We start from the raw sequence: 27,414 nt of genomic DNA on the forward strand, positions 1-27,414 counted from the left end.
TTTTTGGCCAAAAAACGAGCGCTTGAAGCTTCGTCACTCACAATTATTCGATCTACAGGGCATTCTTACCGAACATTCAAATGGATTCTAAGAGGGCTTTCGAAGACACAGCAGCAGAACACCAGAGAGAGAGAGAGCTGGTGCTGCATCATTTTCATGACAGGCAATCGTTCGTATGAGTTTAATACCGAACGTGGAAGGTCGCAAGTCTTCGTCAGACATGATCGATCATGAATGCAAGAACTGTGAGAACACAGGGTGGTCTAGTCTCTTCCAAATTTCCATGTCCATTTAGTCACCTGGTGGGGATAAAGATGAAGAGAAGAGCTCGATACATGTGACTAGAAAAGAAGAAAGATTAGGACGTCGAGGCGTTAGAGACATGATGTGTTCCAAGGTAGAAGAACTACAGAGTGCGACAAGGCCCCATTTCGCAGCAAATCTCGTTCCACTGATTTGACCCGGCCGCATGGCTGGAGCTTCGTTGATGCCATCTCCCCTGACATCTGCTCCCGTGATTGACTCGCTGCATTCTCGAGTTATTAACTAACCAGGAGAATCTACCATCGAACTCTCGAAGACGTATAGCATACAAGAAAGATTCAGGAACTGTGAATCTTGGGCATCAAACACCGTGCACAATAAACTTGGGGTAGGTTAGATTTCCCAGCCATTGTTGAGCTTGAATCATTAAAGGTCCCAAGAGGTGAAACGCAAGGAAGGAAGCAAGCAAAGAATAGCGTGGAGACTAAAGATATCTATCGTGGCCCGGTGCGATGTTGACATGTCCAAGCGGGGTACGAGGCTACCAATTAAGCATGGTTGGCGAAGCACCAAACTGGGGTGATGCAGAAAGATGAGAAAATTGCGCATGGTTGGTGAAGCACCAAACTGTGCTGCTTCAGAAAGATCTGACTTGGATAGAGGTGGATGCCCCAAGTGCTCACTGCAAAAGATAGGCGAGTCCCTTATCCCTTCCTTCTCCACGGACATCAAAAGTTGGAAAGAAGTCAAAGTTAATGCTCATAACTCAGCCAAAACCACTTGTTATTCCGCTGGTCCTCAGGCTTTCCAGGTGATTAAAGAACAGCCTTTCCGGTGCATGAGTAGGCTTTATGAAATCTTAATGCAGAGTGGAAGCCATTAATAATAGTCAACAAGCAACATCATTGGACCACTCTCTTCTCAAAAAGAAAGAAAAAAGACGAGTGTTTTCCCAAGGAAGTCACTGACTGTTTCTTGCGTTTGGATTAAATTTCGTCTTCTCCATCGATCATCAATCAGGAAGCAGCTGGTGGCATGCAAAAGATACGGCTAAAAGTGACGGTAAGAACACGTCTGCCGACAGTAGCAAGAAGGCAAGAGATGAAAGAGATTGACGTTGATGTAATACTTATCAAGATTCTTGTGCCAAGCGTCACATCAGTTGATTATTCTCCTTCGATTCCCCTACCCTTTCACTGCATCAATAATCACTATAGTGTTCATCGGGAGGCAAATACTATGCTGCATTTTCATATGTTCGACTTCTATCCTCTCTTACATTGGCTTCATATACGGATACACGCATATATATATATATATAAAAGCTCCATAGACAGACGTACTTAAAGCCTCATCTCTCCCTCCCTCTCATCATTTCGTCTTCTTCCTCCTGTTTGTGATGGGATCCAAAACTCAATGGAGCTTTGGGCTCCGCTGCGCGTTGCTCTCGGTTCTGATTGCCTCCTTGCATGGCATGACGACGGAGAGCTTCCGTCACAAGCACCACCGCGGCAATGGCACGTCGGCCAGGAGGAGGGAGCGAGCGAACGGTATCAGCTGCAACATGTTCCAGGGGAGCTGGGTCTACGACGACTCCTACCCACTCTACGACTCCTCCACCTGCCCCTTCCTGGAGGCAGAGTTCGACTGCCAGCGCTACGGCCGGCCGGACAAGGAATACCTCAAGTACCGGTGGAAGCCCGACGCCTGCGAACTCCCGAGGTCGCCTCCTCTCTCGTGTTTCGGCTGTCGCTTGCATCGACAGAGTTCGTCTCTAATGTTAAGACTCTGAAGCGAATGGGTGTTCTGTTGTGAAGGTTCAATGGGCAGGATATGCTGGGGAGGCTGAAAGGCAAGAAGATAATGTTCGTGGGCGATTCCATCAGCCTCAACCAGTGGGAGTCGCTCGGCTGCATGCTTCGTGCCGCCGTGCCCAACGCCAAGACAACCTACACCAGGAAGACCCCTCTGTCCACCATAACATTTGAGGTGCTCATCGTCATCTTCTTCTTCTTCTTCGTTTTCCATCCCTCGTATCCTTCGTTCCCTGAATTCCACAAGACACCAATCATGACACAAGCACCCACAGTTTTCATTTTGGTCGCCCTCCTCAGATGGCTTTTGTCTGTTCTTTTTGTTTGCGGACATGGACGTATCAAACGTCACAACCACCAGCACATGTCGTGCCCAATTTCTCATTTGTTTAATGGCCAAGTAGCAGCAAACGCTAATCATGGAAGACAGCAGAGCAGTTCACCGCACTGCCCATCTCCAGTCTATCTTCTCCCCATTGCACCTGTCCTGAGCTCATGTAGCGATGATGGCCAACGGCCAAACACCGCCGCCCACCCCCGTCGATTTCTTCGATTAGCTCTTCTTTAAAAGTGTTTTTTATTCTGTCATCTTGGTTACAAGGCTATATTATTCTTTTGTCGATTTCTTCGATTAGCTCTTCTTTAAAAGTGTTTTTTATTCTGTCATCTTCAACAAGGTTACAAAGGCTATATTATTCTTTTATGCAATGCATCAAATTAATAGACTTTACAGTAAGTTTCAGATGGCTCCCAACATGCTGCGGTCACGGGTTCAGTGTCTCAATAGACCTACACACGACTCTCCCACAATCCTGTCAATACAATACGTTAGATTCGGAAATATGAACTCAAAAGATAACTCCTCAAATGTTGTGTTTCGTTGAGGGTGATGATTCGATGAGAGCAAGACAAGAAGAGGTCGAGGTGGCGAAGTCGGTTCGAAGCAAGATAAAAACTCTTCCTTTCTCATCTTCCTTCCGTTTGCTTGCCGTCTTTGCCCAACTTCTTCCCCCTTACTGAAACTTTCCTTTTGTTTTCCTCGTGCAATTCGGTACCAAAAGATTCTTGGTGTTATCCATGTAATAAAGTTGGGAGCCCGAGAGCATTTTCCTCCCTGGGATTAGCCAGAAAGAGGTCATGTGACTGTCAATGGTCAGGCCATGCAACAACAAAACATGCACCATGTGAGGGCCTCCCCCGGCCCCTCCCTCCTGTGTCACGGACTCTCATTCCTAACAGCGCCTCTGCCGGACCACCTAAAAAGACAAATGATATTAGAAATGCGAAATCCGACGGAATTCCTCAGACTAAACCTCTCTGCTGTGTGTTGCTTACCTAATCCGACGGAATTCATCTTGGATGCTAGTCAGCGAAGCGGGCACAAGAACGGGAAGAAACAAGGAGGAGATGAGCTCGGCCACAGCTAACGCGATGCCATATTGCTTGCAGGACTATGGCGTGTCGGTGATGCTCTACCACACCACCTATCTGGTGGACATAGTGAGCGAACCCATCGGACGCGTCCTCAAGCTTGACTCCATCCAGTCCGGTTCCGCGTGGCTGGGCGTCGACGTCTTGGTCTTCAACACTTGGCATTGGTGGACTCACAAGGGAAGCAGCCAACCGTGTGAGATCCGCCCTGTCTCTGTCTCTGTCTCTGTCCTTGTTGATACCACAATGCAAAACCTCTCCTCTCCTCTCCGTCTAACCACAGCAATCTTGTGGGCTGGCGCAGATGGGACTACGTACAGGATGGAGATCAGGTGTACAGAGACATGGATCGATTGGTGGCCTTCAACAAGGGGCTGACGACGTGGGCCAAGTGGGTGGACTCCAACATCGACCCGGCTGCCACCAAAATCTTCTTCCAAGGCATCTCCCCAACCCATTACCAGTAAGCTCTGCAACATCACAAACCACTCACCTCTGTTCTCCTTCATCTGATCTGACTGGGTTCTTCTCTTGATCATGGAATCAGAGGAGCCGACTGGGGAGAGCAGAATACAAAGAACTGTAACAAACAGACGCAACCGGTCGCTGGATCGACGTACCCAGGCGGTCCACTTCCAGCTCAAGGCATCGTCAACAGCGTCCTCGGGGCCATGTCGAAGCCGGTCTATCTGCTCGACATAACCTTGCTCTCCCAGCTCAGAAAGGACGCGCATCCATCCGCTTACAGCGGAGATCACTCGGGCATGGACTGCAGCCACTGGTGCCTCGCCGGCCTTCCCGATACCTGGAATCAGATCCTGTACGCAGCACTTGTTTGATGGAATCCGGACTCGGTGAAAGAACCACCAACCAAAGCTCGCAACTGGTAACCAGTAAGCGAGTAGCATTCCCGGCATCTCTTCATGTATCGGTCATCGATCACAATAATGTCCTGTCCTGCTCAAACTACGATTTCAAAGAAGCCAGCCTCAATCCGTTGGCCATTGTAATAAACTTTCGTTTCATCAGAGCTACGTACTGACAACTCTAAATGGTTTGCAGAGATCTCAAACAAAAATTATGATCTAAATGCAAAATCTAGTTCGGTAACCATTTCTTGCATCGAACACTTAAATCAGATAATTCGATCGGGTAAGCACTCCGAATGTACCTGGAAACTTCCATCCCCTATGAAAGCAATAACACGCTTTTCCTTGGCAGCTTGTGGATTTGCGTCGCTCACCGGTTGTGAACGAGTGACCAAGCGGACGGTAAAGCGAGGCCCTCAATAAGCAAAGAGGAGGAAAACAAGAATCCTTCACAAAGACGTCGTCCCACACGCTGCACCGCAGTTAAACCATGGGCGACTCCGTCTCGACGCTCCTTAGACAAGTGCGCGATGCAGTCCCTCAGCGCACACGCCCAAGAAACCGAGGAGGAAGACAGGTGCCATGGCGGCAAGATGTACGTGGAGAGACATGGCTTCACGCCCTCTCGTGTCGCCCCTTGAAGCACAGAGAGGCATGCGCTGGAGAGGCACGGTCGATGTCGTCCAGATTCGTGATCGAAAGGATGTAGGGGTTTGGTTTACAATGTGCATGTGAGCGCACAAGTTTTGCCCTCCGATGCTCCAAACATCGTGAATGCTAGTGATGGGTTTAGAGTAGGGAAAAGAACGTTCATTTCTTGGATCGACAAGGCCCACCACGTTCCGAGTAATTAGGTGAGTTAGTTAGGGTTGGTTGATGGGACCCTAATTTGCACAGCATGCAGCCTGGATCGAGGCATCAAAGACGGCCGGCCGTCCGTCCGTCCGTCCGTCCGTATGCTTCGGATTCATAAAAATTGGGTCCTTTAATTACGTTAACTGAGGTTTTGGTCACGCATTGTGTCGTCTCTGTAGCTTTCTCTAAATGGAAATTCAAATATTATTATTATTATTTTTAGAATTTGTATTCAAGAGAGCGTCTCTAAATCAGAATATTTCTTTGATACTTCATTCCTCCTAAACAATATAAATTTCATTAACCCACGAACGAACGAACGAACGAACCATCTAATCGTAATATTTCACCATAACATGCTTTAAGAACGGGATACTTGACTGAAATATTAAGTGATGATTTGAAATATGAGAGATGGAAGTCCGACGCTAGTTGGGTTGTGATGGAAATGCATGGATTGTTCCTCGATACGATCCATGGACATCATGGGCAACAAACACTGCATGCTTCCTAGACTCCCAACTCCACCCTCCATCTTTTCATCCATCTGATCCATAACATCATCCGGAATCCAAACAGTATGAATCGGCAGTGGATGCACAACGATGGAAGATAAGAATCACCGCATAAACTAAGAAACCAAATGTGAAGCGGAAATGGTGAGATGACGTTCCAGCACCGAGCGAAATCCCTCGGAATATGGGTGGTTAAAGAGGATGAGGGGCTAACAGGGGATCTGCGAGGCGAACCACCTCATGACGTGGAGCGGCGCCTTGATGAGCTCGACGGCGAACTCCACCAGGATCGTCAAGCACAGGCAGCACGGGCAGATGCACGATACCGGCAGCCTGCAATTGCAGCCCCCCCAAAACAATTAGAGAAGGAAGATTAAAAGGAAACCCCATCAATTCAAAATCTGAAACGAAGAATGAGAAGAAGAAGAAGAAAGGGATATAGGCTGTCGACGTACCCGACGATCCAGATGGCGGCGCCGACGATGGAGACGAGAAGGGAGAGCAAAGCGAAGGGAAGGCCCAGCAGCCACCCGAGCGGTCGGCACTCGCAGCACATCTTGCTTCTTCCGCCTCTCTCCCGCCCTTCTATTCCTACTCCTTTCTACTTCTAACTCCCACCACGAAACGAATGATCTCCTGTTCGTTCGATTACCAGGAAAGATCGGAGGGGGGTTGGGAATTGGAGATGGGGGCGAAACGAGGAAGTGGGAGGGAGAAGACAGTGGCGAGTGGGAAGAAGGAAAAGGCGCAACGAGCGGACGACGAGGGAGCGAGGAAGGAACAGAAGAAACAGAACCATAAACGATGTTACTGAGACACGAAACGACATCATTAGTTTAGACATATATTATTATTAGACACAATAGTTTCAGCCTTATATATATATATATATATATATATATATATATATATATATATATATATATATATATATATATATATATATATATATATATATATATATATGATGTGTAAATTGAACGACATGTCATCGTATGAGATTTAACGGATTCGGGTTAACCTTATACGTCAACGGAGTCGAGTCGGGTCGGGTGTGACGAATTGACGAGCCTATTTACACGGGAAAGGGGGCGGTGGCATCCGACGGAGAAGAGGGGAAGAGGCATCCGACGATGAGCGGCTCGCTCGAAGAAACTCCGCTCCGCCTGGTTGGAAGACGAACGGATCCGGTGAAGAGGACATCGGTTACCTCACTGCCACAACCTCTTGCTCCTCCTGCATTCACTCCACCGACTCAATCTCCAGGTTGATTTTTTTTCGTTTTTCTTCGAGCTAATCAAATCCAATTGTTAGATTCTTTTGGAATTGGAGGCAGCATCATCTCTTCGGTTTGAGGAGACGAGGGTGGCAACGATTCGCAGGCACTGGCTTTGGGAACTCTATCTTTTGTAGTCGCATCACGCGGGTTACTCCGCCGTTACCCAGACTTTTTCTCAGATAGTGGTCTGACTTGGGTGTTGGAGGTTTGGAATTGCAGTGTGCGACCATGATGGCAACGCTTGAGCTTGGACTTAAAATTTGGATGTTCTGCCCTCTAATTCCGTGAGAGAAATCAATTTCTTGAACTTCACAGTTGGTGGAAGATACTATATGTGCTTTGTGATGATGTCACAGAAGATATGAAGATCTAATTGTTCAGATATTTGTGCTTGCAACTGGTGAAGCAGTTCACCATTTTGATTGGGAGCATTTGCAGGATGAAACATCTCTACCAACTTAACATAGAAATAGAGGGGGCCTCAATAGCTGGGTAGGAAGAGAGCATGATGTCAGTTGCTAGGGACAGTGGAAGAGAGAAAGCAAGAAAAGCGTGAGGAGAGAATTAGAGCTGAAACATTTGAAGGAGATGAAGTGGCCGAAAGGAGAAGAGAAAAGGAGGGATCTTTAATGTTTTCAGTGTTAATACCCCCTTTCGAGAGGATGGTGCATTCCTCTGATGGTGGTTCCACTACCAAGTCTAGGTGGCACCAGCACCCATATGCCGTGTAGCTCCCTGTCTCTCCCGTTGCACTGCACTGAGAGATGGAGTTAGTGTTAGATAGAGGTGAAAAGAGAAATGGGGACTGAAATGGAGGGTGAGAAACCTAAAAGATCTAAGAAAGATGAATGTGGATGTGGACTAGGATTTCATACCCGAGTATCTGTAAATTTCATATTTTTGTTGTCTTGTTGATGGAACTGATAGATCGAGGATCTTTTTCCATCTTGGTCATCTTTTTTCTTTTTGGAAGAAATGCAATGCTTGTATATTTGTAGCACGCAGAAAAGATCATTTAGTGTGGTCATAAGGATGTGTACATAGTATGCTTGCTTCCTTCGTATGTTCTTGACAATTGTAACTTCATGCAGAATCTTGAAGGGATTATTTCCATGAACAAAGTTAGTATTCTACACGAGTTACTTGCCTAGCATCACAGCATTGTCGCAGCCCAAGACATAATTGCTTTCTTATGGAAGCAAAATCTTTGTTTTTGGCCTATGCTGACTTTAGTATCATGCTGGGTTGGATTGAATCCTAACCTGCATGACCTGACCCGATCACTGGACTAGTCCGGTTTGCCGATTTTCAAAATTGGGTCTTGGTTAGGGTGACCTGAAGGCCTAAATTCATCCAAATTCCAGTCTGAGCCTAGTTTAACTCAGTCCCACAAATTTAGTAATTTGATATATACCATACATAACATAAAAAAATCTATGTAGTCTTGGTCATTTATTCTCCCAGAAGACTGCACTGGCAGTACGGACTCTCATACTAAGAATGAGCATGGATGTCAGACTAGTCACTAATTGAGCATTGTACAATGCATTCAGATTTTGCACAAGCAAAATTTTCAAATGACATGGAGCAAGATTTTAGGGGGGGAGCATTGATGCTACGGTGAGGTTGTATCTTTGTGACTTGGGTGACTTAAGGTATGAGTCATAGTATCGTCCTCTCAATTTGCAGAGTTTCGGTTAAATACATTGACCCTACCTACCCATCTCTGCGTTGCTAGGAACCCCATGTGGTGGACTATTCCTTTTTCAGTTGAGTGAGATTCTATCATAGTAGCTGTTTGTGAAGTAATTTTATCCCCAGAGGTGAAGATATGATAGCCTGCATTTGAGTGTCTGGTTGCTATCGTCTGCTCAGTAATTACTATGACAAACTTGCATCATACAAGTAGGACATAATCAACAATGAAGCAAGAGCTGTGAGGGGAGATGAGGAGCCTACTGCTCTTCAGGCCATAGAGCTCATACCTGTGTTAATGAGTTTGGCCTCTTAAATGAATATTTCTGATATTCCTTGCTATACTCTGTTGAGCAAGCAGTACCAGCTTTGGTTCCAATGTTATTGGAGGTACTTCTCATGCAAGATGAGGAGATTGGTGAACTTGGTAAGCTTTCTAAATCAGAAAATATGCATTAGTTACAATTGATTGATGCTCAAGTTTATGCATGCAAAAGATGCAGGTCACCATCTTATGAGATCTTCATTCACAAGCTGTGCTATGATACACTCATGCAAACACAGATCAAGGTACAAAATACTTATTTCTTGAATATTAGGCATGGTGTTCATACAACACTATCTTCATTTTTCTGCAATTCATAAATATAGTTGGAAAGTGATATTAGGATAAAATGCAGGCAAGCTCGGCCAGACGAATGTATGAAATGTTTGTTGTCAGCTTTTACTGTGCATAATGTCTTTTACATTTTGATGAGTGATAACAGTGGGATGATTTACATGCTACCTGTTCTTTCAAATTTGCTCTGACGCATGAAGGAAAATTGCATTCACATTCTGAAAGACCTCACTGAGTCACTGACTTTAAACACCATAAAAAGATTTATGTGGTTATTTATCATCAAAAACTAGTGACTTAACTCTGTGAATATGATCTGCCAACACTAATAAATTCTGCATCCATAGCTCAAAGGCTCTATGATGCTGTGCAAAATTAGGTAAAAGAAGTCAAGGGGTACAACAACATTCATTATCGTACTATTCATTTCTTGATATGGTGGAGATTAACGGTATGAAATATGAACCATGCATGACAGAGCAATAAACACAAAGGATATGGACAATAAGCAGGTCAACTTCATGAATGCTGTATCCTTGATATGATGGCGACCACCCATGTCATGGACCTGATTGTCTGAAGATTACATTGGTGACAGGTATGTGAGGTCCTGATTTTTTCCATTTACGGTAATTAATCATGCACAAAGTATGACGATTTACAGATTAAAGAGCAAAGATGCAGAATATAGTAGATTACAGCAAAGAAGACGATCATTCTGTTATTTTTATTTGACTGATATTTGGGTTCTTACATCTAGTGCTTTCATCAACTTTTTGCAGCCACACGTGCTTGTTTTAATCAATCATGTTTGATGACTTTGGTCCACTTTGTGTGGCTTAGTTTCAATTAGATCTGGCAATCTTTTTTTGCATTTTACACAGTTTCATAAGAAAAAGCATATTGCATTCTTGTGCATGTATGAATCGATGTGCACTTGACTTGATAGTGATGGAAGATCCCATACCTAACTATCAAGATGCTTCATATATATTCCATAAACTGTGGAAAATCTGACTCACTGTAGTCGTACGAGATGTCCTGTAACTAGAATTTTTCTGATGGTTCACATAACTTTGCAAACACCATTGTCTCATAAACATAGTGTTCATCAGGTATTCCTACTTGAAAGAATAATTTGAACTATTGAGCAGTGAGGTTATTTGCAAGTTATATTATACCTCCTTGCCATCCAACATGAAGTGTGTTTTCACTGTTTATCTACTTTGTTAACACTGATTATCTGCTTCTTTTTCACATGAAATCAGAAAGGTGGAAGGAACCAGTCTTTTGGATCAGATGCATCCCTTGTAATATGATCTTTGCTGTTTTCTTGAAATGTTCTGATAAAGTTCTTACCAATGCGGCAGCCTTGACTCCGCAAAACCATGCACAATAGCTTATAGCTAAAAGTATTAATTTTAGTGGGCTAATAGCAATTTCAATTAGGTCACACTAGAGACATCGTCGTCTTTCTTTACCACCACATGCAATATCTTTCTGGTGGAGAACAGGCAAGCAGGAATTCTGACGTAGCCGAAGTTAGTGCAGTTGACTTGTAGCTAATGGATTTCATCATCATTGTCCAGAGCAATCATGGGTGGTGGACCATGCCAAAAGCTGCAAAGGCATGCATCTCCATCTGCTGCTGCCCAAGCATAAAAGAAGCCTTGGTCCCGACCCTCTTGAAACCTTCCTAAGTGCCTACTGAGAACAGCAACAATAACCTCGACCATGCCAGTTAGATTCAAAGCCTTCTTTATCATCCTTTTGCTAATTTTCCTATTTGAGTCATCTTTAGGTGTGAAAGCTAATTTCCTTTTTCATCTGTGTGATTTTTCATTGTTTTCTTGTGTGACATACTGCATCTCATCTTTACAGGCCTCGTTGGGAGTTCAGAAGATGGAACTTATCCTGCCTTGCAGGTGACCAAGGTAATGTGCATATCTGTTTATCTAGGCGTGCTGAGCAGGCAAATGGCATTAGTTTAGGCATGAAATCTAATGAAAAGGCTCCATGGTGGTGTGGCTTGCCAGCTTTGATTCATTGCGATTAGATTTATGGTCCAATGCAATGAACTTTTTCGAGTTTCGAGCCACAGATACATACATGTGTATATACATTTTTTTATAGACAATAACCACTAAGGTGCATTAAATAGACATGTGATGCAATGATATGTTCCAAGATGATTGAATTTTTGTCATCGAATATATGGCATGAAAATATTATTGTACAAGTGATTTCTTTTAGGTAAAGACTCGAATCATTGTGCAAGTGATCGATAATCTCAATAGTAGAACTGACAGGAATCCATCAAGTCCATGGTGGGTATAAGGCTAAAGGATGATCTGGTGTAATGAGATCGGAGCATCGTAGTGTAATATAATTTGTCCTACACATGTATGTAGGTTATGTTACTTCTTTCTTCCTTGACGGCTTCCAATCTGCACTTCATGCTTCTTGATGCAAATAATCTTAATGTCCTTATTTCCGACAGGTGCATACGAGAAAGGCGTTGATAGAGTTCACCCTGGATTATGACTACGGAGGACCCAACCCTAGGCATGATCCCAGGAAAGGAAAGCCAGGCAGGGGTCTGTAGCTTGGATTCTCCTCTATGAGAGAGATTACTGCATAAGAAGAGCCAACCAGCTATACTCTCTTCCTACAGTGCTTAAAACTCTTTATATCTATTGCAGCTATACACCGAGCAACAGAGGTTAGGATCCAGATATGGTTTTTGTTTTGACAGTGTGGCAAAGAAGGGATGTAATAGTTAGTTTGCCATTGAGTTGCTGAAGTGCTATGAAATAATATTACAGTTTGAGCATATAATGAATGGAAGGGAGAAGGTTTGTTGTTGGTTGTCTAAACTTCGACATTACTTTTTTTCTCTACGCGTTCAAATTTGTGTTCGATTAACACATGAAGAGTTCATGAGGTGATGATTTCTGAAACCCTCGCTCGGTTCATAAAAGTAATGGTAAGAGAACAAATAGATAAATAGGGAATATTTCTTTTTAGTGTTTTGGACTACACTTACAATTCGTGTATGACCGACCGACCGCCTGCGAGCGATTAAAAACAGAACATAATTGAATGGAAAGAGTTTAAAGTTTAAACCCTATAAATTAGATGTCCAAATGAGCATTTATGCATCTGACCATGACAAAGGTTAGATGAGATTCATCAGAACACCAAAAGAAGAGATGGAACTATGACCCATGCCACATCAAATGGGACGGAGAATAAGAAATCTCTCACAAATCAAAGCAGCGTGTACAAAGTACATTTCAATTTATCGAGAAGATGCGAGCCAGCATGTGGTGAACATGGATCTATCCACAATCCACAACTATGTACAGTTCATCGACGCTTTGTTTCAAACAAGAAGGAAAGAGGACATCCAGATTCCTAAAGAAACCACGCTTATTGTCGCCAAAGCTTGACTTATTTCATACAGGTAGTTTGGCCCCTGCTCCGGCAAGTTCTGCCAATCTGTCCTCCTGCACGTATACAATGCGCATATTATGAACCCAAGGATCATAGTGTGACAGTAACACTTACGATAATTATCAAGTTATGAAGTATGAATATTCTCCTATGTTGCATCACATCTATCTGTGTATTGGAACAAGCAACACGTTTATAATGTGGCTCCCTCGCATTTTCCGTTCGTCTATCGCAACTCTCTCCTTGTACCACTATGTCATGTGTTTGATCAGTCACCAATTTAGAAAGAATGATGCTGCTTCTCGTCGTCTATCAATTTGTAAGTTGATACATAGGCACAAGATATTTTCATCATATGAGTTTCTTATTATTGTCGAGAAGATTTTGTATGTGACCCAGCCACATTACACCCAAAGATAATGAAGAACGAAGAGAAAGGTGTCGTGTCCCATATTCACGGTCTGTTCATCCACATTCATAGCTTGTTCATCCATATGGGTACAAGCTCCGTTCATCATTTTAGTCCCATTATCACTAAGATATAGCGCTACAAAGAATAATTTGGGGTCCTGCATAACTCAAATATGAAAATCTCACAAGTAACTTGGTGCAATCTTTTTTTTACCTTCTTTGTTATTTTGATTTCAATATTATCCAGAAATCATACCGAATGGTTTATGCTGTTATTTAATAGAGTGTTTCAACTACTTCACTTCATGACCAAGTGGAAATAATACTTGACCAAACTCCAAACCATGCACCCCCCAAAACAATCAAAACCAAGATGAATTTCCAGCCTTTGTGGTCTCTATTCTTTTTCTTCCCCTCGACAGTTTTTAAGAGAAGACATGATATTTCTTTTAGTTGGATATTTAGTTCTTTCCCATCCATGGCTTTTTCTCTTTTTGCTCGTAGGCAACACTGAGAAAACACCTTGCCGAAAGTATTATATTTTCTGCCATCCAAACCTCAAATCTTTTTAATTCATGTTTTGCATGTGAATTTGTGAATCAGCAAGCAACTCAAATGATCATATGAAATACTCGAGAACTTTGCAAAGCAACTAAAACAGTGAAAAGCTACTTTCAGAAAAAAAAGGTGCAAGATAAGTACCCCAAGTCAGCTATAACTATGCTTATGTTGTCTTGTGATCGTCGGTCCTGCAGAATAAAAGTGATTATCAGACAGATATAATCTCTGATGAGAATTGCCCTAAAATGACAGACATGTCCAGTAACAAGCCATCAGGAAAGAGAAGTACCAGAGCTACACGAGCTAGTGCTTCACAAGCTAACTAAACAAAACGAAGAGAATGAAGCTTAGTAAGGTATACAGAATCCTCAAAGCCAGATAATAAGAACTGAGATGACAGATATGCACCTGAACATCACCATGTTGACGAAGCTGATCTCTAACAAAAGAAACCGCATCTGAGCTGAACAAACCAGTTGCTTTCTTATGTCAGGAATCATTCATCAGGAAGAAAGAGAGCAATTATCTTAATCATCTTTGCATCAGGGAGCACAACATTTGAGTCCACTTACAGAAAGTCACGCTCTTAGTGGGAGGCTAATTTCTGTAAGCACACTCGTGTACATGGTTTAATTTTATTACCATTTCTCCAGCAGAAGTGCAAGATATCAGTCAAAGTGCATCATTCAAATATCCAAAGACAAAAGGAAATCTAATTCCAACTGATACATTTGTTGATGTGATCATAGCCATCCGGTAAATATTGCTCATGTTGTTCATGGATGTGCAATTATGTGTTTCTTCAGTATTAATTGAAGATATCTACTTCAAGGCACTTATGCTACACAAACCTTTTCATATAGTCCCATAGACCATCAGAAGCCAGTAATACAAACTCCACATCAGAGCCAAGTGCAACTTGATTTATGTCCGGTGAAGAGGTTACTAGATCTCCTTTGAACTGGATTCTACAAAGAACTTAAATGTATTAATACATTTGATACATGCCCTCTCAAAAGGATGGTTATTAATACAAACATGAAAAAAAAATTTCAATCATAATTTTTTCATTCCATATAGCCGACCCCAAATAGGCGGGACTTTACGGCTTTGTTGTGTTGTTGTTATTGAGTCTTTTCATTCCATACCAAAAGAAAGTAAAAGATTATTGAAAATTGAGAATAATAAACATGGGGTAAGAATGTTGGCAACTTTATATTTGTCTCAGTATATTACCGGGAGACAAATTTATCACTCCATCGCCCCTCCTCAACTCCTTTCATCAGCATCCTAAACAGAAAAGATTGAGACAGCAAGGTTACTTTTATCATTTTTTACAAATATTGGTATTAACAAAATTTAAATTTTCCTTTAGACAATTTCAGTAAATTTTAGGTACAGAAAAACATAGGAGAGTTTTGAGGAACAAACTCATTCTTTTTTGACTTGAAGCGCATGTCTCCAAAAGCACGGGATACAGCAAGATCCCCACAAATTCGTCCATCAACAATCTACAGAAGTCAGGTATTGGTTAGAACAAAATATATAGATGACACACGAAACAAATGCTTCTTCACACTAGCTTAAATAGTATCATAGCGTTTTCTTTATAATTAAATCTAGGCAAAGAGATTAAAAGACAAATAAAGATTCTGCACACAATCTTAAATGATATTATAGCATTTTCTTTAAAAAGGAAATGTAGGTGAAAAAAAAAATTAAAAACGTTCTTTAAGAAGCCAGAAGTGTAGTACTTGTGTGTTTAATATGTAATAATGAATTTTTTAGCATTATATGAATATAATGTTTGTGTGCCTTAATTCCATAGGAGAGTTTGCAAAATCTATGCAAACCTGTGACCTTGAAAAATCAGGTAAACCAGACAGAGTTTCTGGAGAACTAGATCCACTCTACAGCTTTAACCTGCCTGCATTTACATGTGTTCTTTATGGCTGAAGATATTGATGATATGCTGAACCTTGACCAAACCAGTTTAGAGATTTATGATTCAATTTGATCACAAATAAGAACCTAAACCAAGTCCAGCATACTAGGGCCTAAACTTACTGGACTAATAGACACCTTAAGTAAGAATAGATGAAAGATGATAACCCAACCACCCGGTTCTGAGACCTTGTCGTGGTATTCTACATACATGGTCAAGTGGGAATGAAAAATTAGGATAGTGACAGTAACCCTAGAGTACTCTTGGAAATGGTAAGAGTATCTTTATAAGCCATATCTACTAATTATTTGGTAGATTTAACTGTCTCATTATGAATTTTGAGGGCAGGCCATAGATTTAGATATCTAATTATGAATTTTGAGCTATCTCATTATGAATTTTGAGGGTTGACCTCAATGTTATGAAGGTTAGTCCATTACCCTGGATGCCAAGGTCTGGGAGATGTTAACAACCTCTCTGAACGTGGAGTAAGACTATGTATCTTAGATATGAAAACCACCTCTCTAAATGTGGGTGTTAGACCACACACACACAATGCTATGAGAGATGGAAACGACCTCTCCGAATGTGGAGCAAGACTACTATATATATGTATATATATGTATACATACATATATATATGTATATATGTATACATACATATATATATATATATATATATGTATATATGTATACATACATATATATATGTATATATACATACATATATATATATATATATATATATATGTATATATGTATACATACATATATATATGTATATATACATACATATATATATGTATGCACCACATTAAACCCTCATTAGTGTGAGCCTCCTGCACCAAGCTACAATAGGTTTGGGTGGCCAAAAACTAGGTCTGGCTTGGCAATCGGACATGCAGTAAAAATGCCTGACATGACCAACCTGAAGTTAGTTTTTTGTGATGTTATTTGCTCAAAACCAGGTTCTTTTCTTTTGGGCCACTCATATCCAGCCTTCTTTGAGCCAATTTTTACCATATAAAACATATGATACATACTAGATCAGCCAGGTTTGACCAAAGTTTTCAACATAACATAAAACATAATATCTAGATTACAAAATTACAATTTTCATATGAAAATTATTAACTTGATATATAACTTGGAACCCACTAAGTACTGTTAACCTAGCAATTCAAATCATATTGTCTGGATGCCCAAACTGAACCAGCTTAAATTTAAAATCAGACAGTGTCTGAACAGACTCAAGACTTCAGACAAAGGTTTTACACTGGAAGTGACATTTCTCAAATTTGAACAATCAGACAAATTGACAAAGATTTACTACACCTGGTTGGCTGTTCTATTTATGCTTCTTAAAATAATCAATATGTAAAATGTGTGAGTTAAATGTGCTGTGTTCCCCCTACTAATGCATTTAATGGTGCAAAATGCAAATCATCTGCAGTCCCTACATTTACCAGTAAAGATCTAGTGATCGTAATGTAAAGTTTGCTATTAAGAGAATTCTTAATAAATGTCTACTGAACAATATCCCACCCCTTGAAAAAATTTGGTGAAATAAGATCTTGTAAACAAATCAGAAAATAAGGATCGTTATGACTTGGAGAAAACTAATTCAACATAAGCACGTCAAGTGATGTAGTTGGCTTGATATCATTATATATCACATGATTGTTGGGTAAAACTCATCTCCGCGATATACGAGCGCGAGCAAAATAAGGAAACACACCCATCCACCTGCTGCTCTGACACGCTTGATTTCTTCAAGAGAAACTCTATTTTTTCCATAAGGTCGATGTGGATTTGTCAGCACTTCAGCTTTCCCAGTACGAGATATTACCTACATCATAAATTTCAAACAATTAGTAGCAAACCAGAGATTTAACTTTAACATTTGCGTCTAAATAAGAATGTAGTTCAGTCATTGTTATGTGGGATATGGAACTATGATATGACTAGAATACCCTAAACAGAATAAGAACAGGGGATACCACGCATGAGTCGCCAATATGTGAGATGATCAGGATGTCATTCCTGATAAACATAACTGTTGCTGTTGCACCAGATTCGACCTCCTTCCCTGTCTGTTCAAGCCTTTGCAAAAAAGAAACCAACAAGTTGTAAATCTTAAATGATGAGACAAAACCACAGGACATTAAGTTTCAGGAAATACAAAAACTGAGCAAAAGTTCAATGTCGGTAACTTTTCGTTAGTTGTACAAGAGCTCACCAAATCAAGAGCTTTGCGTCGACGTCCTCAAAGGCTTTCTGAATTGCATCTCTTACAGCAGCGAAGTTCTTGCTGGTCAGGAGCAACCCACCTTGCAACGCTAGTACACATTCTTTGTACAGTTCCTCCCTGCATGACATATTAAGCATCTATCGATCCCAATCGATACTCAAACAGAGGAATGATATCATTACCACCATATTTATTACAATATTATCATCATCATCATCAAAACTTTCACCGAAAAATGCTTTCAGCTTCTCGATACAAAAATTCGTAATCGGATATGAAGAGACCAAAATTTCCATCTTAACCGAGGGTTTAGATAAGCTATCAACTACAGGATGAGACAGCAACCACGTCTACACCACCAGAAACGAACTAAACAAGGTGAAGTAAACCTGAGGAACTCCACGGAGGACAAGCCGGCGTGGCCGTCGAGGACGGCAGCGAAGGAGAAGCCCGCGAGGCCGTCGGATCGGAGGACGACGTCGTCTTCCATCTCCGATCGCGCGCCCTGGAGCTTGCTCGATCCCCACCGTATCCCGGAGACGCTGGCCAGAGGCGCGTCGACGGCGATGGCCGAGCACCACGTCCCCCTCGCCCTCCTCCTCCTCCTCCGGCCTCCTCCGCCGGCTCCATCGCACGGCAGCGATCGAGGCAGCCGCGGGCTCACCAGCGCCATGCGAGCAACAGAGCGAGTGGTTTCCGCTCGCGGAGCTGAGGGGAGGGGGGGATAACAAAACGATGGTTAATAAAAAAAGAAGACAACAATAACAAAATAATTTCTTTTAAAGAAAATTATAAAAAAAAAAAAGGGTGTGGCATGGAAGACCGAGAGAGTGGCGATGAGGCCGCTCGCCGCTTCTCCGCCGTACGATTCGTGAACGCCCATCATATAAAATAATCGTGAAGGCCCACAACGCATCTGGGTCCATCGACACGTGGATCATTCGCCCCCCGCTAACTTTCGTTCGAGATTCAAGCTCCTGTCGGGCCCACCGGTGCTACCGTTACGATCGGAGCATCCCTTGCCGTCCATTGATGAAGTCTACGTGGCCATGATCGATCAGCAAATAAGCACGAGGAATACAATTCAAATATTAACATTATATATATATATATATATAATTCACTGTATAATGAATGCAGTAGTGACAAGAATAACTAAGCTTCCTTGTTGCATACATCGGAATTATCGATTAATACGAAAACCAGCGTAGTTAACTGTCGATTTCGAAATATCTCGGTGACGAATCGATGTCGACGATGCAGCGTTATCATACTGGTTATAAATTTGAGTATTCGGTGGTACTTTGCCTAACCAAGCTTCATATTTCATATCAGTGCAACAAGGGAGGAACTCTGAAGCCATACGTGTCTCGGCGGAACCTCTACTGGCATATCTATCTTTTTACGTTGAATAGTTAAGCGACAGTCGATGATAGTTTCTCACATCAATAACAGTGACGTAAAGCGATAAGGAAGTCCATCGTGATGTTTATCAAAGCCATAAATGCGAGTGAATGATTCCTCGAAATGTTCTGTGCAGCTCTACTAATAATACAAGTCAAATCGATAACTTCTTGTACGCATCTCTCCTTCACCGGAAAGAGACGGAGACCCTCACATGGCTTGACAAGCCCAGAATAGCAAAGCAGAAGAGTTGGTGCAGATCACAACACCTTAGGGAGGACGGTAGTAAGAAACTTCTTGGGCCGGCCTAACATGCACTACTTGCTCTTTTCACTCTCATCTCTTTTACGGCAACGATACGGCAAAGCCTACTTTTGTTGTCCATTTCTATCAACAGTAACCCCCCCACCCCCACATTCCATGTCCTACTTTAACCGACCCGACCGGAGAGACCTGATCCCACCTCCCTCTCCTCTCTATATGAACGTTTGCCATTGGCCTTGGGGTTTGGAGATATCACCACGGTGTTGTGTTGTTCTTCTCGGGAAGATGGTGGTTTCAGCGGACACCATCCGCACGGCTGTTGGCATCATGGGTAGACTCGGTTCATGCTTTCAAATCCGAGCCATTGTGTTTTTCCTCAAAAATTATTGCTTTGAATGTTGCAGGGAACGCCACCGCTCTGGTGCTCTTCTTCTCGCCAGCGTAAGCACGAGCACTAGAACTCCTCGGTGTTCTTCATGATATCGTGCCACCGGATATACTGCTACTGATCTTTGATCCGTTGCCAGTCCGACGTTTTGTAGGATATGGAAGAGTAGAAGCGTGGAGCAATTCCCGGCCACCCCGTACCTGGCAACCCTACTCAACTGCATGATGTGGGTGCTGTACGGGCTGCCCATGGTGCACCCCCATAGCACCTTGGTTCTCACCATCAATGGCTCGGGCCTTGTCATCGAGCTTATTTACGTGCTCGTCTTCCTTGGCTGCTCCCACGGAGACCAGCGGCTTCGTGTGTTGTTGGTGCTGCTACTCGAGATTGCTTTCGTGGGTGCAGTGGGTGCCCTCATCCTCACTCTTGTCCACAGCCACGAGCGCCGGTCGTTGATAGCTGGAGTGCTCTGCGTCATATTTGGGGCCGCCATGTACGCCGCTCCCTTGGCTGCCATGGTATGTTCTTGGATGGCTAGTGTGATCACGTAGAGCACAAGTGGTTGTTGGTGGCACCACTAGACTATACTTGCATGCCGACCTTTTACTTCTTCTTCTTCTTCTTCTTCTTCTTCTTCTTGTTTCGACTCCCTACCGAGATGTCACCGAAATGAATCGAAGAACAAGAACGCAAGACCGCTCTTGTGCTTTTTTGTTCCTTGTTTCGTCTTCATCTGGTACTGCTCAAGTAGGTGGTTTGGATCTGGATGGGTGCAGAGACAGGTGATACGGACAAGGAGCGTGGAGTTCATGCCTCTCCCCCTTTCACTGGCCTCTTTCGTCAATGGCCTTTGTTGGACCACCTACGCCACCATCCGCTTTGACCTCTTCATCACCGTAAGCCGCTCGCTCCTCTTCTTCCCAAACACCGATACTCGACAACTGTGTCCCTTCATTTCACATTATCTACCAATAATTTCGATCACATAGTTCCGCCTTGGAAACTGTTTTTTCTCCAGATACCGAATGGCTTGGGAGTGGCGTTTGCAGTCGCTCAGCTCGCATTACACGCGGTGTACCACGGATCAACTGCACGGCAAAAGAAAGGAGGGAGAAGGGAAGCAGAGATCGGGCTGGTGAAGCCAAACGGAAGAAGCTTAGAAGAGGAGGTGGTGGCAAAAGGGATACGAGTTGAAAGCGGGGTGATATCAGTCGAAGAGACCAACAAATCCTCCATGGGGACGAACAAGAATCTTGAGGTATGACGACGAGGTGGTTGCTGGCTGCTGCAATGGTGGTGTTCCACTCCCTCCTCCCTAAGATGTAAACCATGAGATTCGGAGACTGTGAGATGTGATCGTCGGTTCGACAATGGTTATATTCAACTATTTTGGTAACCCGTTGCTGCATGCTCGCGATTCACAGAGTCAGTTAGTTGTTCATCCCTAAGATCTCTCTCTCTCTCTCTCTCTCTCTCTATGTCCAAGCCGATAACTTGAGATCCGAAAGTGGAGAAAGCCAAGAAGAAGGATGTTCGAAACACTTTTTTAATTCAAATTCCCATAAATAAATAAATAAATAAATAAAAAGAAAAGATCACATGGTGTACGACAAATCCAAAAGGGTCGCAAGTAAGTCATCACGAGAGGGGAAAGGTAAACAGCAAAAGATGGATGCATCGGTACACAGGAATCCGCAAGAGGCAACACGTCACATCCGATGACGTCCCATCTTGATATCACGCGAGGACAGCAGGCTCTCTCGGTTGAGTGGGCTGCTGTTCCTCGTCGGCCGGGGGGGCCCTATCTCCTATCCCCTGTCCCCAATAATACGATGATGGGAAGAGAGCGATACAAATGACCGACAAACAAAGATTGCGCCTCGCTCTTAGGTGCAAATAATGACAATAAGTTATCAGCAAAAGATGTTGGATGATTTGTGTGATATGATTTAAGAATAGAATTGCTTAAGAGGAAAGAATTAGGGACAGGCTTCAGTAAATTTCAAATTTAAGAATAAGAAGAAGCTCCTGATAATTGATTAGGAGGAAGGATAGTTGGGCATCCCCAGGAGTCGAACAATGCAACTAACTCCGAACGCAAAAGCTGAACATAATATTTCTTTTTTCCTCGTACAATTCTTTGGCTGATAAAAATTATCAAGGCAGCTGAACATAATATTTCTTTTTTCCTCGTACAATTCTTTGGCTGATAAAAATTATCAAGGCAGCTGAACATACGAGTGACACGATGAGATTGGATTGCATCTTAACAATCTTCAAAGTCGTCAAACTAGCAAGAAAGGATGTAAAAAAATATGCACTAAACGATGCTACGTAAATGAGAAGCCCATAATAATTCCATCATCATATTTTATTCAATTAGGAAAATTAAATTTTGGTTGCATAAACTTACTGCAAATGAAAAGCTTACTATTATACTAGTATTGACCTATTATTAGCTCTAACCAGCGAAGGTCGCAGGTTCGAGATGTGCATGACAATCTATTTCAAGTTTAAATGAAGTTTAGCAACTCACATAGAATAAAAATAATATATGCCAACCTACAGAGTTTCCAACTCACATAGAATAAAAATAATATATGCCAACCTACAGAGTTTCTATCTTAAAGAACAAAAGAGCTCTGTTTCATTATGTTTTCTTTCGCTACGACTACAAGAGTTTCTGGGATCAGGATATGTAAGAAAAATCAGCTTTGAACAAAGGGATTTGATTAATAACAGTTGGAAGCTTGCCTTCTCCTATCCATTCTTCTCACTTCAAAGACAGCCAATTCTTCTGTTGTTTATTGTCTCTATTCAGTGCAATCAGGTCCAACTGCATCTCCTGCCTGCTCCTACAACAGCAAATAACGATGATCTATCTATATATAGGCTTTGTGGTGGTAATCAGACTCTTCACAGCAACTGTACTCGACTTTCGACCAAGCAAAAGCCCCATTATGTGGTTCTCTCCCGATCAAAATTGCTTTAGACAAACCAAAAGCCCCATCATCCCACTAAAACATCTTCTACTCTCTTCACGCTGGAACAAGTATCTTTCTTTAAGGAAGCGACCAAACTCCCATTCCCCAACGAGGCAAAAAGAAAGAGTCATGTTATCTTTCTTCCAGCTTCTCACCTTTTTCACACCAAATAACATGACTCTCTCTCTCTCTCTCTCTCTTTGCTGCCCAACTCCAAATAAACTGTCACCTATGTTGTGTATTTTACTTTGCAGCAACCAGAGCCAAGATATCTAGTTATAAAGAATCAAATAAAGGAGAGATCACACCAAAGTTGTGGCCTTCCACAGGTCTGTGAGACATATACACCTGCCCTATACATCTCAAGGAAAGAGATGACCAAACTTCAATAGGCAGTGCGGTGCACTCTTCCATCTAGAAACAAAAGCCCTTGTATCATTCTAACCTCACTTTTGATAGCTTGAACGCTATAATTCGTCCATTCTTTCGCAAAGAGCCCACTTTTGATAGCTTGACCAAGGAATGATGCAGGCAGTATACGGTGTTGTACCTTTACCACTCAGTGGAGTAAACGACAGGGTTGATTGAAAAGATAGTACAATCCCAAAGGCGACCAAAACTATTAGAGACTTGTTCCAAGTTGGGGTGAAAACTTTCTGTATTCCAAAAGTTCGATGGCATTGAGAAGGTGGATCACAGTAGCAAACTCAACGCAAGGAGTGAAAACTCTTCAAGTGCTTCAGAAGTGTGAGCAAAGAGCAGGCGAATGCCAGTAACCAGCTCGATGCATGGAGCACAACCCTTGAACGCTATAATTCGTCCATTCTTTCACAAAGAGCTTTCCTAGGTTGCAATTATACCTACAGTTATCTACTCTTACATCCCTTCTCAAGCCACAGTGCAAAGACAGCATGGAAACCTAGCAGAACTAGTATCCGACAAAGATAAATAAATCTCAACAACTAGTTTAAAGACTACGATTAGTCCAAACAAGTCCAAAAAAAGGTGTTGCAATCATAATCTAATATTATCTTAAATGTCTATAGAGAATCCCAGGGACCAAACTGATACTCACAAAATAATCATATCTAGGCCAAATAATACCACATGAGGGATCAAATTCTGTCGCCTCCAGCTGCCATTCCTATTGTGTGATCACATCTCTTGATTTATTGACTAACTAAATTTCCAACTGAACAATGCCACTTCATGATACCTAGCTTGCCCCATCCTTTTGAGTTTGAAATTTCCCAAATCTTTTTAATGACCATTGGTGCTCACTAAATTTTTAACAGTATCTCCAAGAATATGATTGCATTTAGATCAACATGATGTGGTTATTCCATCGAACTACTTGAGATCTAGGAGATAATGCAGTTATTGACGTCAACACAAAGAGCATGTATCTACGATAGCATTTAGATCATCGTGATGAAGATATCAACAGTCTTTCAAACGTATAATCATGGAATAAGATCAAACTAACATTAACAGCAAACTTGTTCACATAGCAAGTTAAAGGGTGGCCAGTATCCAATTCAAGCCGTGAATTAACATCTTAAGGAGACACGAAAGGAACATGTTTGCGAACAAAACCAAATGATAGACCAAGTGCAATCAGGAAGCAAGTTTTCATGTCAAATCTGATTGTTGTTCCCATGTGGCACCATCAATACAAGACAAGCATAATTTAAAAAAAAAAAAAACATTATGAGCATAAACACCTTTGAGACAACAATTTAACGGAAGAATTGCCCATGTCATTTCAATTTCAATAATAGGTGTCGGATGGAAATCAGTAGAAGCACAGAAACATCAACTGCAGAATTTCTAAGCAACAAAACACCAGAATTACGAGCACAAAAGAAAACGCACAACAAACATTAAAAAGGCAACATACGCATCATCATCATATCAGATAAGGGTTACAATCTTGTTCGTACCAGCAACAACACTCACATAATTTACGAATTTAAAAAGCACACAAGCATATTCGTACTTATAACCAAATTCCAGAAGCAGATTTACGCATAAAATTAATTGAAAAAGGAACGTATCATCACCAAGAAATCATTCATGAGATCGGGCGACGCAAAGGAAAACCCCCATTCACTTAGATCTTGTCGATGTCCTCATCCTCGAACTCGATGTAATCATCGGCAGCGCCCTCGTCCTCCTCGTCGAGGCCTCCGATGCCCTCGTTGAGACGAATGTTCTCGGGCAGCTCACCGTACGCCTTGAGGAGTCGGGCCTCGTCGGGCATGTACTTGAAGATGACATCGGCCTTATCGTCCTGGTAGTCGCGGAGGCCGACCAGGATAATGTCCCCGGCCGCGATCCAGACCTTCTTGTGCATCTTGCCACGGATGTGGCAGAGCCGCTTGCTGCCGTCGATGCACATGGTCTCGCAGCGGCCGTTGCCGAGCATCCGAAGCACCTGAGCGTACTCCTGGCCGTCCTCCTTGAAGACCAGCTCGCGCTTCTCGTCGTCCGCCTCGTTCTTCCCTCGCTTGCGGTTCTTCCCTCCCTTCCCCTTGTTCTTCGGCATCTTTCTCGAAAGCCGATCGAAACCCTAACCCTATCGCTGGATCCCTCTTTCTCCGGTTCCCTCTCGAGTAATTTCTGTTTGCTTTTAAAGAGGACGACGAGGTAGGTGTTGGGGAATCTGGCTTTGCACTAATCATAAAGCAACGCCACTACCGACTTAACAAGCGGATCGTCAGGAGGCCGTATATGATTAATATTATTTCTACGCTAATTAACTATAAAAATTATAAAAATTTCAGAATATATATACCTAAAATTAAAATTTAATAGAAAAATAAAGATTTATCATCTTTATCATGAAATATACCAAAATAATTGTATTTCTTTTCAAAAATCATTTATGACAAATAAAACTTTGAAACTTATCATAACATTAAGAACTAAGATCAATAAGATTTAAAGCAATTGAACTAAAGTTATAATATTTTCAATAGACCCGTAATGTTTTTATTATTAAATCATAATATGGTAACTCCATTCAAAAACATTGTAATCAGGGAAAAGGTCCAAAATATATGACTTTTTTTCGAGAAGTTGTCATACAACTTATTTAGCATAAGCTAAATTAAATTAAATATATATACTTTTTAATACCATAAATCCAACTTTTGGTCGACACAAATAGAAAAAAAAACACTTGACTTCAACTTGAATTTTCGATACTTGAATAGTCAAAGTATCACATGCAATAAAATGAAGGATATTCTATCCCGCATTTCAGCATAAAATACAATGGTTAAGCAATCTTCTCAAAGCATAAAAAATGTTAGTTGCTGGCTGGACTACGGTGAAGATTTTTCTAGTTTTTAGTTATTTATTTTAAAATTATTAACTAGTTTAGATGATAAAGATTTGAATGATATATGATATGACATATTTCAGTATCATCCACATGAACTCGGGTGACGTAGACATGACTATGCAGATGTGGAACTTCAAGTTCGATGTGGCGTGCAGCACACACATGATAGGCAGTCACTCATTGCCCCCTCTGTATGAACGATATCATTACGGTATAATCGTCCCGGAAAACTCAGGGTGATGTCATGCGATGCAAATCCGTGCAGGTTGATCGGCACTCATATATAAGCTTAAGTTGACTGTCCGAGGAGCCGGTTGTAGTTATTTGACCCCGTACGATCAACTCATCCTGATAGGTATAAGAGCTAACCCTCATTAATCAGGAGAATGAGGACTTTCACGCATTCAACTCATTCTTATTTCACTCAACGCTAATTTAAGCTTTGGAAGGTTAAGTCAGGAAATCCATATCCCGACCTCGACATGTGTGCAAGGGGTCGACGATGAAGAAGCAAGTAACAAGACTCATAGCTCAACTTAACTACTTCTGCTACTCGAGCATTCGCATGAGCAATCTTATGCATCCAGAATTAAACCGAGTCATGCTGACATCTTGACCATAGCGTAACAATATATATTTTTTAACATTGAATCTTACCACTGTCATTTATTTTTTATCGAAAAAAAAAGATATTTTTATCTTCATATTTTTTTCATTTTAAAAAAATTTTCTAGCGATAAATTACTGCCGACTTTGAGTTGGCGGGCATTTTCTAGAGCGGGACTCGTTTTGGATTTAAGAAGCCCGCCCCCACGCTCACCCCCCTTTGATATTTGTTTCAGGAAACCCTAAGTCTTCATGTCCTGGCGATTCAGAATCCCGACTTGGCATTTCATTTCGGGAGAATCCTCGAATCTTATGCTTCGTTCATCATGTATTATCCGATTAAGCGAAAGGTACGAGGACCTTTTAATTCCACGAATCGCGTGCATTAGCTATCTTTGTGGGTTCTTGCTGCTACAAATTGTTCGTCCTATATCTCTTCAGAATGTTCTCTTCT

At 42.0% G+C, this 27,414-nt stretch overlaps 5 protein-coding genes and 1 long non-coding RNA gene across 10 annotated transcripts; 3 read left to right on the top strand and 3 right to left on the bottom strand.

The window, feature by feature from the left end:
• Positions 1 to 1,595: 1,595 nt before the first annotated feature.
• LOC135634009 (protein trichome birefringence-like 38) lies at positions 1,596 to 4,537 on the top strand. The gene is made up of 5 exons (XM_065144118.1): positions 1,596 to 1,986; positions 2,082 to 2,253; positions 3,528 to 3,703; positions 3,814 to 3,972; positions 4,057 to 4,537. The coding sequence occupies exons 1-5, from the start codon at positions 1,664 to 1,666 to the stop codon at positions 4,346 to 4,348; spliced, it is 1,122 nt and encodes a 373-aa protein (XP_065000190.1). The 5' UTR covers positions 1,596 to 1,663; the 3' UTR covers positions 4,349 to 4,537.
• Positions 4,538 to 5,405: 868 nt separating this feature from the next.
• LOC103979683 (signaling peptide TAXIMIN 1-like) lies at positions 5,406 to 6,526 on the bottom strand. The gene is made up of 2 exons (XM_009395857.3): positions 6,204 to 6,526; positions 5,406 to 6,081 (listed from the first exon to the last, which is right to left on the bottom strand). Exons 1-2 carry the CDS (start codon positions 6,302 to 6,304, stop codon positions 5,958 to 5,960), a joined length of 225 nt encoding a protein of 74 aa, XP_009394132.2. The 5' UTR covers positions 6,305 to 6,526; the 3' UTR covers positions 5,406 to 5,957.
• Positions 6,527 to 6,819: 293 nt separating this feature from the next.
• LOC135633982 (uncharacterized) lies at positions 6,820 to 12,218 on the top strand. 4 transcript variants are annotated; one of them, XR_010495208.1, is made up of 6 exons: positions 6,820 to 9,149; positions 9,220 to 9,292; positions 9,820 to 9,939; positions 10,791 to 11,081; positions 11,223 to 11,275; positions 11,842 to 12,218. It is a non-coding gene; the product is annotated as an uncharacterized LOC135633982 (long non-coding RNA). The 4 variants fall into 4 exon arrangements; XR_010495207.1 differs by having other exon boundaries at positions 10,931 to 11,142; XR_010495206.1 differs by having other exon boundaries at positions 10,931 to 11,081.
• Positions 12,219 to 12,583: 365 nt separating this feature from the next.
• LOC103979681 (probable protein phosphatase 2C 5) lies at positions 12,584 to 18,701 on the bottom strand. The gene is made up of 11 exons (XM_009395853.3): positions 18,355 to 18,701; positions 17,954 to 18,082; positions 17,715 to 17,817; positions 17,453 to 17,563; positions 15,201 to 15,280; positions 15,006 to 15,059; positions 14,621 to 14,737; positions 14,178 to 14,232; positions 14,059 to 14,091; positions 13,911 to 13,957; positions 12,584 to 12,850 (listed from the first exon to the last, which is right to left on the bottom strand). The coding sequence occupies exons 1-11, from the start codon at positions 18,636 to 18,638 to the stop codon at positions 12,727 to 12,729; spliced, it is 1,137 nt and encodes a 378-aa protein (XP_009394128.2). The 5' UTR covers positions 18,639 to 18,701; the 3' UTR covers positions 12,584 to 12,726.
• A 1,143-nt stretch (positions 18,702 to 19,844) lies between these two features.
• Positions 19,845 to 21,446, top strand: LOC103979680 (bidirectional sugar transporter SWEET4-like). Of its 2 annotated transcripts, none has more exons than XM_009395852.3 (5): positions 19,845 to 19,964; positions 20,038 to 20,074; positions 20,161 to 20,539; positions 20,798 to 20,917; positions 21,040 to 21,446. In XM_009395852.3, the coding sequence occupies exons 1-5, from the start codon at positions 19,850 to 19,852 to the stop codon at positions 21,283 to 21,285; spliced, it is 897 nt and encodes a 298-aa protein (XP_009394127.3). In that variant the 5' UTR covers positions 19,845 to 19,849; the 3' UTR covers positions 21,286 to 21,446. The 2 variants fall into 2 exon arrangements, with proteins under 2 accessions (XP_009394127.3, XP_018678930.2); XM_018823385.2 differs by having other exon boundaries at positions 20,176 to 20,539.
• A 3,442-nt stretch (positions 21,447 to 24,888) lies between these two features.
• On the bottom strand, positions 24,889 to 25,623 carry LOC135632791 (eukaryotic translation initiation factor 1A-like). Its single transcript, XM_065141562.1, has one exon. It carries the CDS (start codon positions 25,551 to 25,553, stop codon positions 25,119 to 25,121), a length of 435 nt encoding a protein of 144 aa, XP_064997634.1. The 5' UTR covers positions 25,554 to 25,623; the 3' UTR covers positions 24,889 to 25,118.
• Positions 25,624 to 27,414: the final 1,791 nt, after the last annotated feature.

Source organism: Musa acuminata, chromosome BXJ3-3 (assembly GCF_036884655.1).
Source record: "Musa acuminata AAA Group cultivar baxijiao chromosome BXJ3-3, Cavendish_Baxijiao_AAA, whole genome shotgun sequence".
NCBI classification, from domain to species: domain Eukaryota; kingdom Viridiplantae; phylum Streptophyta; class Magnoliopsida; order Zingiberales; family Musaceae; genus Musa; species Musa acuminata.

Bases quoted from the DNA above. Each gene is read 5' to 3' on its own strand.
- LOC135634009 (XM_065144118.1), top strand. From the start codon at position 1,664: ATGGGATCCAAAACTCAATGGAGCTTTGGGCTCCGCTGCGCGTTGCTC. The intron at 2,254-3,527 runs GTGCTCATCGTC...TATTGCTTGCAG, and splicing joins TGTCCACCATAACATTTGAG to GACTATGGCGTGTCGGTGAT. The intron at 3,973-4,056 runs GTAAGCTCTGCA...TCATGGAATCAG, and splicing joins ATCTCCCCAACCCATTACCA to AGGAGCCGACTGGGGAGAGC.
- LOC103979683 (XM_009395857.3), bottom strand. From the start codon at position 6,304: ATGTGCTGCGAGTGCCGACCGCTCGGGTGGCTGCTGGGCCTTCCCTTC. The intron at 6,082-6,203 runs GTACGTCGACAG...CTGCAATTGCAG, and splicing joins GCCGCCATCTGGATCGTCGG to GCTGCCGGTATCGTGCATCT.
- LOC135632791 (XM_065141562.1), bottom strand. From the start codon at position 25,553: ATGCCGAAGAACAAGGGGAAGGGAGGGAAGAACCGCAAGCGAGGGAAG.
- LOC103979680 (XM_009395852.3), top strand. From the start codon at position 19,850: ATGAACGTTTGCCATTGGCCTTGGGGTTTGGAGATATCACCACGGTGT. The intron at 19,965-20,037 runs GTAGACTCGGTT...TGAATGTTGCAG, and splicing joins CACGGCTGTTGGCATCATGG to GGAACGCCACCGCTCTGGTG. The intron at 20,918-21,039 runs GTAAGCCGCTCG...TTTTTTCTCCAG, and splicing joins GCTTTGACCTCTTCATCACC to ATACCGAATGGCTTGGGAGT.
- LOC103979681 (XM_009395853.3), bottom strand. From the start codon at position 18,638: ATGGCGCTGGTGAGCCCGCGGCTGCCTCGATCGCTGCCGTGCGATGGA. The intron at 17,818-17,953 runs GTGAGCTCTTGT...TTTTTTGCAAAG, and splicing joins GACGCAAAGCTCTTGATTTG to GCTTGAACAGACAGGGAAGG. The intron at 15,060-15,200 runs GTTTGTTCCTCA...TTTTCTGTTTAG, and splicing joins TTCAAGTCAAAAAAGAATGA to GATGCTGATGAAAGGAGTTG.